This window comes from Dicentrarchus labrax, unplaced genomic scaffold, assembly GCF_905237075.1.
Source record: "Dicentrarchus labrax unplaced genomic scaffold, dlabrax2021, whole genome shotgun sequence".
In the NCBI taxonomy this organism is placed as follows: Eukaryota; Metazoa; Chordata; class Actinopteri; family Moronidae; genus Dicentrarchus; species Dicentrarchus labrax.
Window position 1 is genome coordinate 27,581,878 of NW_026136706.1, and position 12,214 is coordinate 27,594,091.

The following is a 12,214-nucleotide window of genomic DNA, read 5'->3' on the forward strand; positions in this document are numbered from 1 at the left end:
AGGTCTAGACCAAACTCCTTGTAACATTATTTACAGAGACCCAACAGTACCACCATGAGCAAGCACTTGGCGACGGTGGCAAGGAAAAAGTGCCTTTTAAGAGGCAGAAACCTCAGACAGACCCTTCACTCTAGGTGGGTGGTCGTCTGCCTCGACCAGTTGGGGTGAGAGGGAGAGAGACAGAGAGAGAGAGAGAGAGTGAGAGAGAGAGAGAGAGAGAGAGAGACAGACAGGTGCACAGCAAGAACAGTAGCAACAACTACACTAATAGTAGTGACTGATGACGATGAACATGAAGAAGATGATGGCGACGACAACAACGATGGGGGACAATGAGTAGTGATTATAGTAATAATAGTAACTGTAGTAATAATAATAGTAATAATAATAATAACAATAATATCGGTAATATTAGCAATGGGAGTCAAGCAGCTGGCTCCACCAGGATCCATGAGAACCTGCGAGACGAGAAAGCACAAGAACTCCGGGGAAGAAGTGAAGTTAATAACATGCATTAATTGGACATGAATGAGTGCAGAAAGAGAGGGAGAAGAAGAAAGGGGCTCAGTGCATCATGGGAAATCCCCTGATAGTCTAGGCCTAGAGCAGCATAACTAAGGGATGGTTCAGGACTCACCTGAGCAAGCCCTAACTATAAGCAGTATCAAAGAGGAACGTCTTAAGCCTACTCTTAAATGTGGAGAGGGTGTCTGCCTCCCGAACCACAACTGGAAGCTGGTTCCACAAGAGAGGAGCTTGGTAACTGAAGGCTCTGGCTCCTGTTCTACTTTTAGAGACTATAGGAACCACAAGTAGCCCTGCATCCAGAGAACGTAGTGTTCTATTGGGGTAATAGGGTAATGGTAAATGTACCTGTACTTGTATAGTGCCTTTCTAGTCTTCCGACCACTTAAAGCGCTTTTACATTATGTGCCACATACACCCTTTCACACACATTCACATAGTGATGGCAAAGCCCATTGAACAGAAAAAAAAAAAAAACATAAACTAACTCATTCATACACATTCACAGCAGGAGCAATTTGGGGTTCAATATCTTGCTCAGGATACTTCAACATGTGGCAGGAGGAGCCGGGGGTCAAACCCACAACCTTCTGATTAGGGAACAACCCGCTCTGCCTCTGCGCCACAGCCGCCATATCTCTCCTGTACTAGCTTCTCTGCACAGGCTCCCTGTAAAATTTAGAATATAATCTAAAATCCTCCTCCTCATCTCAAAGCTCTTCATGGTCAGGCCCCTTCATATCTTAAAGAGCTCATAGTACTTGGGTGGCTGTGGTGCAGAGGCAGAGGCAGAGCGGGTCGTCCCCTAATCGGAAGGTTGTTGGTACAATGGTAAATGTACCTGTACTTCTATTGTGCCTTTCTAGTCTTCCGACCACTTAAAGCGCTTTTGCACTACGTGCCACATTCACCCTTTCACACACATTCACATAGCGATGGCAAAGCCCATCGAACAGAAACTAACTCATTCATACACATTCATACACCAATATACAGCATCGGGAGCAATTTGGGGTTCAGTATCTTGCTCAAGGATACTTCGATTCTTCCCCGATTAGTGGACGACCCACTCTGCCTCTGCACCACAGTCGCCCGAGTACTATGAGCTATTTAAGATTTGAAGGGGCCTGATCATGAAGAGCTTTGTAGGTGAGGAGGAGGATTTTAAATTATATTCTAAATTTTACAGGGAGCCAGTGCAGAGAAGCTAGTACAGGAGAGATATGGCGGCTGTGGCGTAGAGGCAGAGCGGGTTGTTCCCTAATGCTGTGTGAATGTGTATGAATGCATTCGTTTCTGTTCGATGGGCTTTGCTATCACTTTGTGAATGTGTGTGAAAGGGTGAATGTGGCATGTAGTGGTCGGAAGACTAGAAAGGCGCTATACAAGTACAGGTCCATTTACCATATGATCTCTTTTCCTTGTTCCTGTCAGTACCTGTGCTGCAGCGTTCTGAATTAATTGGAGTGTCTTAATGGACTTATTGGGGCAACCTGATAATAAGGAATTGCATTAATCCAGCCTAGAAGTAAGAAATGCATGGATCAGTTTTTCTGCATCTGTCTGTGACAGGATGTGTCTAATTTTTGTGAAAAGTGAAAAAAGGCAGTCCTAGAGGTTTGCTATATGTGGGAATTAAAGGACATGTCCTAATCAAAGATAACTCCAAGATTCCTGACAGTGGTGCTAGAAGCCAAGGCAATGTCATTTAGAGTCTTTAGACAGTGAGTGTCTGAGGTTTTTGGGGCCAAGTACAAGAGTTTAGTTTTTTCTGAGTTATTTTCACCAGGATCCATAAGAACCTACGAGAATTAAAAACGCACAAGTGAAGTTTGTAACATGCATAAATGGGACATGAATGTGTGCAGAAAGAAGGGGAAAGGAAGAGAGGAGCTCAGTGCATCATGGGAAGTCCCCAAGCAGTCTAGGTCTATAGCAACGTAACTAAGAGATGGTTCAGGGCTCACCTGAGCCAGCCCTAACCATAAGCTTTATCATAGAGGAATTTGGAGGTCTTAAGCCTACCCATAAATGTGGAGAGGGTGTCTGCCTGCTCTATTTACCATGTACATATTTGTTTTTTGGAGGAAACCGGAGCACCCGGTGTAAACCCACACACATGTGGAGAACACGCAAACTCCACACAAAAAAGTCTGGCCTGAACCAAAACCTGGCTGTAAGGCACCAGTGCTAACCACTGAGCCTACATGGTGTCCTAAAATGGGTTTGAATACAGACGCACATGGTATGGTATCTAATTAATTGTATTTTTATATGCTGGCCTATTTAATTTCGTACAAGAGCGGGTGATACCAGTCTCTTCTATGCAGAACTCCAAAGCCTTCCACTTTAACTATTAATAATGATTTTGGTTATAGTTATTAATCTAATTATTAATCCGATTTCTCAAATAATAGTTTAGTGTATTTTTTTAAGACTGATCAATCAATTAGTTATGTTGCTATAGGCCTAGACTATCGGGGGGATTTCCCATGATGCACTGAGCTCCTCTTCCTCTCCCTCTCTTTCTGCACTCATTCATGTCCCTTTAATGCATATTACTAACTTCACTTCTTCCCCGGAGTTCTTGTGCTTTCTCGTCTCACAGGTTCTCATGGATCCTGGTGGAGCCTCCTGCCATGGTCCTGCTTGACTGCCATTGCTAATATCACTGATATTAGTGTTATTATCATTATAAGTATTATTATTGCTACGGTTACTGTTGTTGCTGTTGTCGCTGCTCATTGTCCCCCATCATTGCTGTTGTCGTCGTCGTCGTCATGTTCTTCATGTTCATCATCATCAGTCACTACTATTAGTGTAGTTGTTGCTACTGTTGTTGCTGTGCACCTGTCTGTCTTTTTGTCTGTCTCTCTCTCTGTCTGTTTGTCTGTCTCTCTCTCTCTGTCTCTCTCTCACCCCAACTGGTCGAGGCAGACGACCACCCACCTAGAGCCGAAGGATCTGTCCTAGGTTTCTGCCTCTTAAAAGGCAGTTTTTCCTTGCCCCTTTCCCCAAATGCTTGCTCATGGTTGGGTCATGGTAAATAATGTTATAAAGAGTTCGGTCTAGACCTGCTCTATTTTAAAAGTGTCCTGAGATAACTTCTGTTATGAATTGGCGCTATACAAAGAAAATTTAATTGAATTGAATTGAATTGAATTATTGGCTATCGTTCCCTTATTTAAGGTTGGCCCAGATGATCTTTAATTCTAATTAAAGTCATTTTCTATTATCTTTTGATAATTAATAAACTTTGATAACCAAAATTAATTGATTACACTAATACAGTTAAACCACTGTTGTACCAACAAATGGTACTGTTGTGACTTATCATAGTAACCCTACACTTGTTTTAGAGCTTCCGTTTGATTGTAATTCGGATGGCTGGGAGGTCGGTGGATGACTCTTCAGGGGCGTACTGGGGCATAATGAAGATCGGTGCAGAGGGGAGGCAGGTTTGTCTCACAGTGTTATTCCTGGTCTGTATGGGCTCCAGTTTGTTGCGACCCTGAAGCAGTTTAATATTCTGAGGTTTAGCCTTAGAATATCTGAGCAGTGGCTCACTGGTATCTGCAGAGAGGTAACTGGACCCCTCACCACTAAAGAATTTCCCAAACCCTTTCCTGGTTGCGTTGTTGGCAGCTAAAATGTCTTTAGCTGCTTTGGAAATGGGTGGGAGGAGGACTTGCCCCAAGGCTATCTTATTGGGGTCTTCAACGCTGAGCTGCAGCCTCTGACGCTGTTTTCTCCCTAGCTTCTTGTGTTCAGGCTGAACATCCTGCTGGAGGTGTGACCCCTTCACAGCAGTTGATTCTGCACTCTTCTCTGCAGAAAATTGATCCCTTTTCTGCTGCTGAAGCTTGGCATGTTTTTCACCTGCCAAAGAGACATTGACCTTATCTACTTTGAGTCTCTCCTCTCTGATCTTCTGAGCCTTCAGCTTTTCTTCAGCTAGAGACAACCTGTCAGCCTCTTTTGCAGCCTGAAGAAAGCCCACACTCCTCTGCTGCTCTGCCTTTTTCTTCAGCTCTTTATCCTTTATGACTGTCTTTCTGTAGGCTGAAACAGACTGAAGCTCTGCAGCCCTTGTCTCCCCCCTCTCCTTCTTCTGCTTTGCTAGTTCAGCCTCTCTCTCAACCACATACTTGACAATCCTCTGCTCTTCCATTAGAGCCACAGCAGTAGCCTGCTTCTTCTTTGAGGCTGCCAGTTTGTCATAAACAATCTGTTTGGGTACCTGGAGCCTCCTGAACCTTTCTACTTGTTCATTTTTTCTTTGGAGCAGCTTTTGCTCAGATTCAATCTGAGCAAGTCTGGCTTTCTGCTCTTCTCTCCTAATTATTTCCCTCTGTTTCTCCGCATAGAGGTGTCTTTCATGGATATCATCCAGTCGCTGCTTCAAATTCCTCATCTTTGACTCCCTCTGTTGTTCTGCCTGATTTGCTAGTTCCTGCGCATGTTGTTCATCGAGCCTCCGGAGCATTTGTCCATCTCTCTGGTCCTGCAGTCTCTCTTCCTGTTTCAGCACTTCCCTTTCCTTCATCTGACTCACCTGATACTGTGCCACAGACTGCTTTTCGAGGCTTCTCTTGAGGAGGATCTCCTGATCCTTCTTCAGACAATTTTCCCATCTAGACTGCATAATATTGTCATGCTTACGATTTTCAGCCATGACTTGTTTCCTTTTCTCCAGTTTTATCAGTGCCCCATTATCCCTATCGATTTGTTTCCTAAAATCGGCACTGCTGAATTCATAGACCCTGCTATTCTGGTGACTGGTCTGCATTTTGTCTATTTGAGACTGTCCCTGAGAGCCAGCCACCTCTGCAGCATGCAAATACAAATGTTCCTCTGTTTTTGCCAGCTGCATCTCCCACCGGGCCTTGAAGAGACTCGCATCTTTCGTTATTCCTACCTTTCTGCTAAACATTTCTATTTCGTGTGTATTTGAGCTTTGAGTAAGCGCAGCTCAAGTATCTCAAGTGTTCACGATGTGCTGAGTGTACACTGGCTCTTGTATATATACATATTAATGGTTTCAAAGAACCCAGCATAAAAGGCACTTGGTGACATCATCACATTCCACGACTTTGATCTTGAGCTGTGACATCATCACATGCCGCTGCCTTTAAACTTGGACTGTGACATCATCAAATTCCTGAAACTGTGACATCATCAAAGAATGTTCACATCAATCTTTTTTTTTACATTTTAAACTTTATCAACAAAATGCATTTACAATCTGACATTGAAAAAAGATGAAATAAAGCATGTTCTTTTAAATATTAATTATATATCTACAACAAAAAAATCGGTTTTATTTCACCACAGTATAACATCGTACAAGTTTTGTTGTTCAAAACATGGAATAAATAACTTCTTACTTCACTAAAACAAATACTGGTGGACTTGATGAGACAGGTGAGGGGTAACATAACTTACAAATCAGCTCACTGCTTAATGTGCTGTTTCTAGGAGCCGCTCTAGATCACCTGGTTTCCAATCTCTGGAATAACATAGAATTTTTAAAAAAGAAACAAGAAACCTCAAGTACTTGAGCAAGTACCCGGAGCAAATTTACAACAACATATTAAATGAACATAAAAACAAATTGTGTCTTTGTACACACTTTTTGCCTTTTTTCTACTGCATTCAATGTATCTATAATTAATTAATCTTGGTTTAATGATAAAAGCATTCCCTTTATCCTTGATATGAGGTAATTTGAACCGTTTTAAAAATATTGGCTTATTTAAGTGACATTTTTCAATATAATCAAATGAATCACATATTTTGGGAAGAAGGGCTTACAATCAAAGAAAAAGTTTAATATGTAAGATTCTGATTCTGATCATTTTACAACTTGGAACAGGTTGTAATGTAAATTAGAAAATGAGACCTTCCCCGATGTTCCCGGTTACCTGTGGACTGGGCAGGTCAGATTTTACCGCAATGGTGAATTTTGAACTACATTAAAAAAATTAATTAATATTAGTGTGTGTTTATGCTAATAATCAAATTTAACACAGCAGACCTTTGCCAGCTGCATTCTTCTGCAATACTAGCAAAAACGTAATTTCTGCAACATGTCTTTACCGCAGCAATTTGACAAGACCTTCTGTTGTGGTAGAGACAAATTCAAGGCGAGTTATAGATACAATAAAATAGCCCATTAAATGCTAACAGAAAAAGCAGTAATTTTTCTGAATGCGTATTAACAACCAGTAACATCACACAAGTCTCGTTCAAAACACAGACACTGTTTACAGAATGAAGTCTAAAATAACAAACCCTCTGTAATCTTTTTGCCTTGTTGCTGTCTTGAGGGAGTTTCTCTCTGCAGTAGTTGGTGCTTCACTACAGCCCGTGCCTGAGTAACCTAAATGAACTGTCTGTGTGATGTGATTTGTAAATCTTTTGCACAGATTACACTTCTTATTGGAGTTTTGTATGCAGGACTTTGTTTGCAGTGGTGCGCTGAGTGCTGTTGTGTCGAGAGCAGAGAGAGTTTTTCAGCTTGTCAGAGGAATACATTTGATTCAATGTTGATTTCACTGTTAAATTAAGCTGTACTCTTTTTACGTGTGTGTATGTTCTCTCAGGCCTCCCCGCCTCAACACAAGACAGCAAAGAGAGAAGCTGCAGTAGTATCCCAGAATTTTCTGCAGACACCTTTAAGACCAGTTGTGAGGTGGAAAAGGTGTGTTATCTACTTTTGTTTCCAGTTCCATGGTTTGGGAGCTAAAAAATGCAGTACGTAACCTAATCCAAGTATCGCAATATTAAGGAAATGTAACTTAATTACTTTCCATAACTGGATTTCTGTGGAGCTAAGGTTTGCGGTTGGTCTTGTAAATGTTTCTTGGATGATTCACAGCTGGAAGGCAGAACTTGTACTCTACTGTGGTGTTCCCATTTCTGCTTTAAAGGCAAATCAGTCCCTCCAGGAAGTTGCAATCACAACAATTAACAGCAAATTCAACCAATCTTTGTAATTTCTGCGGCCTTGCAAGTTTAACCAATCACTGCAACTTTTTCGTACCCAAAGCTAAACCATACATCACCAAACAGCAGTGCATATAATAATAATGTATGATGATAACAAGCTGTTTTGCCACTGTCTGTATGAATGACTGTGTGCAGGAAAATGCTCATTTCATTGTGGTGGACATGGTGCTGGAGGTGCTGGAAGGTGTAAAATGGACTCTGAGCTCTGATCGATGGACTCCCATGATGGACGTGCACCAACACACAAAGTGCAAGATGTGCAGACACACAAGCTTGGCAGAGGACATACACAGAGCATGCAGGCACACACAGACCTGTAGAGAGGGCAGACCTTCACATAAAAACATGAAGACGTCACACAGAAACACACACTCCTCTTATGTACACACGCACCAACACACACAGGATGAAGAAGAGGAGGAAGACAGGAATGACGAAGCTGAACATCCACCAAAGACTTTCTCTGTCCTCTCCACTGACAGTGGATTCGAAGGTAAAATTATTTTGAATTATATCTACATATAAATATAATAAAGGAGAGTGACGGAAGTAAAATAAAGTATTTTATGTGTTAAGTATATTTTAAAGACACACTCCTTTGTTTTGTTATCTAAATCCCCCAAATTCCAAAATAACTGCTTGGATCATTTCAGTGGGGGATGGGGGGGACATGTCTCTCTCACTCTTCAAATCCTGTATTTGTCCTATATTCCTAGGAATATATTTGTCCAAAATGTTGACCTGATGAGGATTCATCCTGATGGGAAACATTAATGTATGAACCAAATTTCATGGCAATCCATTCAGTTGATATATTTCAGTTTGGACCAACAGACCGAGCAACATAGAAATCCCAACAAATATTGATGCATTCATCTGAGTTTCCTTCAGCTGTTGCACTCATAGCAAAACGTTTTCTAGCATCTTTGTTGACTTTTTTTGTCCCAGAAATTTTCTTCTCAGGCTACATTCAATTCAATTCAATGACATTTTATTTTATTTGTATAGTGCCAATTCATAACAGAAGTTATCTCAGGACACTTTTAAAAATAGAGCAGGTCTAGACCGAAAGTTATTTACAGAGACCCAACAGTTCCCACCACGAGCAAGCACTTGGCGATGGTGGCAAGGAAAAACTGCCTTTTAAGCTGCAGAAACCTCGGGCAGACCCCGGCTCTAGGTGGGTGGTCGTCTGCCTCGACCAGTTGGGGGGTGAGAGAGAGGGAGAGAGAGAGAGAGAGAGAGAGAGAGAGAGAGAGAGAAATGGGGTAAAGACCGAAGGACAGAGACAGAGGTGACGACGTAAGAGACAAAAGTTGCACAGCAATAACTACACTAATAGTAGTGACTGATGGTGATACTGATGAACATGAAGAAGATGATGACGATGACAGTGATTATAGTAATAATAGTAACTGTAGTAATAGTAATAGTAATAATAATAATAACAATATTATTAGCAATATAAATATGTATATATATATCAGTGGCAACATTATGACCACTGAGAGGTGAAGTGAATAACACTGAGCACTGGTTACCAGGGCACCTGTCAGTGGGTGGGATATATTAGTCAGCAAGTGTCCTCAAAGTTGACATGCACACAATGTTAATGCTAACATACTGATGGTTAGCTGTTACAATGTTAACTGTGTTCATCACATTGACAGTATATTTAATGGAAAGAGATTCCGGGTCTGAAAAGTGAAGCTAACGCGAAAGTGTCTCAAAACCTGCATTCTATGTAAATTACAGCAGAGGGAGCTCCATTGGCTGCAATAACACAGCGATCCCATTCACTTTAATGGAGAATGAGCCGACTTCTCACTTAATTTATGAGCTCAGTAATCAGTTTGCTGATGAGTTTAGGGTCTCCGTCGCTAGTTTAACAGCTTCCATACATTTTGATGTTCATTTAGTCAATTATGGTCCCATTTATAGTAAAATAGACGATAAAGCTGTTATGCTTTTCAGCGGGGCTACCTTATAATTGACATATGAACTGCTCAGCCAGTGAGCGTAGACCAACTTGCAGTATGTCATGTTCGCTGGCTCGCACTGGCTCCGTTTTACTGTCATGGCAGTGGCCAGTCGCCAAACTTGAGTCTACAGGTACCAATGGGTGACGTCACGATAGGTTCACACTTGGTTCATAATCATCCTAGCTGTATCTGCCATTAGCCGGCAACAGAACCAGGCAAAGACAGTATTTTTATGTACCAGCACTTTATTACAAATGAAATATCTGGGATAAAGTGCATATTGAAGTCCAAATGAAATGAAAAATGCCTGTGTAACCCCCTTTTTAACCTAGTCGTACTGTATCCCTACTAAACAATGTATGCCAAAAAAACGAACAACTGTATTTTTATATCAAAATGAAATATTTTTTTAAAACCTAAGCGCTAACCAACCAATTTCAACCAATAATAGTAAGACATTCACTCGTCACGCTTCCACTTTAAGCAATAAAGAGCTAAGGTTAATTAGTTAGCAAGGTAGCAACAGCATGGCTCTCTCTACCGTACAAAAACATAACTTTATTAGGGATTTGGGTAAAACTGGATCATATTTTAAGGAAGAAATACTTTCTTGTTTTCTATCTGAGGTCTTCTGGCTGATCTGCCTCAACTCAGCTAACTGCTAAAGGAGCTGCTGTTAGCATGCAACAATACGGGGCTCAGCAGTCTCCCAGTAAACATGGCCTCTCAGACAGACAGAGGACAATTTAATGACAGCGGTACAGAGGGGAGTTTCCAGATGGACTTGTTGCTAAACATTCCAACCGTGGGATGCCATTAGTTAGTTAGCAACTAAAAAACATAAGCAAATAGCACTCTGATTTCTATTTCATGTGGACTCTAACATTGACGAATGAGTAAGGGAATGTATTATAACTAACTGTAGGAATTATTTTTCTCTAGGTAAACAATAATTAATACATTCCTGAATATCATTTTATGCGTTTTCATTCCAGAAAGTGGAGTAGACACTACACTGACACAGAGAGATTCTCCCAGAAAGTAAGAACTCACAAACAAACCATAAATAACTTATAGTTAAGGTCTAAACGTATCTATGTGTCCAAATCTATACATTTGTTCTGATTGTGTGATCCCTGAGTCAGTCTGTGGTCTCCCATAATGCAGTGCAGAGTGGCTGGCCCAGCAGCTGGTGCTGGAGTTCAGGAGGAGCTGGCTTCCTTCCAACCAGCCTCAACATGGTGGGCAAAGCCTCCATAGCTCGCTACAGGAGGTGAGAACATGTACAGCAACCAAATATGAAAATTATGGCTTTATAATTGTTTTAATTTAGTGTGATGGAGACTCTATAACTTATTGTTTTTTATTGTAAGTTTCACTGTAAGTATGTAAGTATAATCAAGAAATTTACTTAAAGTATTAAATGTTGAGTGTAAAATGCTCAAAACTAAAAGTACTTAATGCCAAAGAAAAAGAGGCTGACAGTGACTGTCACATTTTGTCATGATTATTATTACTGCAGGATTTTACTGTTGGTTGTATAGGACAAATTAATCTGCAGATTATTTTCACCATTAATCGACTGATTGGTTTGGTCCAACCAACAGTCCAAAATTATTAAAAATAAATCAAAATAATTAAAGTGGCAATTATTCACATTTGTGAAGCTGGAACCATGGAATGTGTTTACCACTGCTGACAGACAAACTTAGCTTGATATGACAAAAAATAAAATAAAATTCATTGTATAATATTTTTTACCTTTGCTCTCTGACAGCCTTTTGTCTCATCTTTGGCAGTTGCCAGGTACCGGAAACATGGCGGTGAGCAGTGACAGCCTAACAGAGGAGATCAGACTGAGGACCAGGATGAGAGGATCACTGAGCTGGGCCCCACCACGTTTCCAGATCATCTTCACTGTTCAACCAAGCCCCAGGTCTTCGTTGCATCTGATATATACACATATATATATATAGTGCTGTCAGTTAAACACGTTATTAATGGCGTTAACGCTAACCCATTTTAACGGCGTACATTTTTTTATCACGAGATTAACGTTCTTTTTGGCCTAGCACACTTTGTAGTTTTTTTCACATGCTGTTGCAACAACTACACCGGATCTAGCTAGACCGGAAACAAAACAACAGGCACGCCGCACACACTTGTTTAAGAGTAGTAGACGTTACGTTTTGAGTGGATGGCGAGCACGAGACGCCGACATGGATGCCAATAATATTCTGAATGGAAAGTTTACTTTTAAAAAGTTGCCAAATGGTTCCATTGATAAGACCAAAGTGATCTGTGTGTTTTGTTGTTGTGAACTGAGCTATCATCGCAGCACGTCCAGTCTGAAATACCACTTGGTGGCCAAGCACACAGCTGATCCGAATTCTCCTCCCCCTTCGTCAAAACCAGGCGACAATGGATGATGTTAGTGTGAAATTGAACACTACAGTATATGCCAATAATAACATTTGCACAAAGCAAGCCACTTTTCCATGTTGATAAGAGCATTAAAATGAGAAAAAATAATGGGACAAAAAGAAATCAAGGGACATTTAGAATAGATAAAAATGTGCGATTAATTGCGAGTTAACTATGACATTATTAATCGCGATTAAATATTTTAATCATTTGACAGCACTAATATATATATATATATATATATATATATATATGTGTGTGTGTGTAAATTC

The 12,214-nt window shown here is 40.8% G+C and overlaps 1 protein-coding gene across 20 annotated transcripts in view; it reads left to right on the forward strand.

Annotated features, from left to right (window-relative positions):
* The window catches only part of rubcnl (rubicon like autophagy enhancer), an 83,790-nt gene that overhangs the window by 21,822 nt on the left and 49,754 nt on the right, over positions 1–12,214 (forward strand). For 15 of the 20 annotated variants that reach the window (XM_051403242.1, XM_051403243.1, XM_051403244.1 and 12 more), the window contains 5 exons: positions 7,131–7,228; positions 7,672–8,029; positions 10,514–10,559; positions 10,686–10,791; positions 11,318–11,454. The exons of 1 other annotated variant lie outside the window; for it this stretch is intronic. In XM_051403242.1, coding sequence (XP_051259202.1) covers positions 7,131–7,228; positions 7,672–8,029; positions 10,514–10,559; positions 10,686–10,791; positions 11,318–11,454 — 745 coding nt within the window. The remainder of the gene's footprint in view (positions 1–7,130; positions 7,229–7,671; positions 8,030–10,513; positions 10,560–10,685; positions 10,792–11,317; positions 11,455–12,214) is intronic. 4 more of the 20 variants (XM_051403254.1, XM_051403252.1, XM_051403248.1 and 1 more) reach the window with 4 other exon arrangements.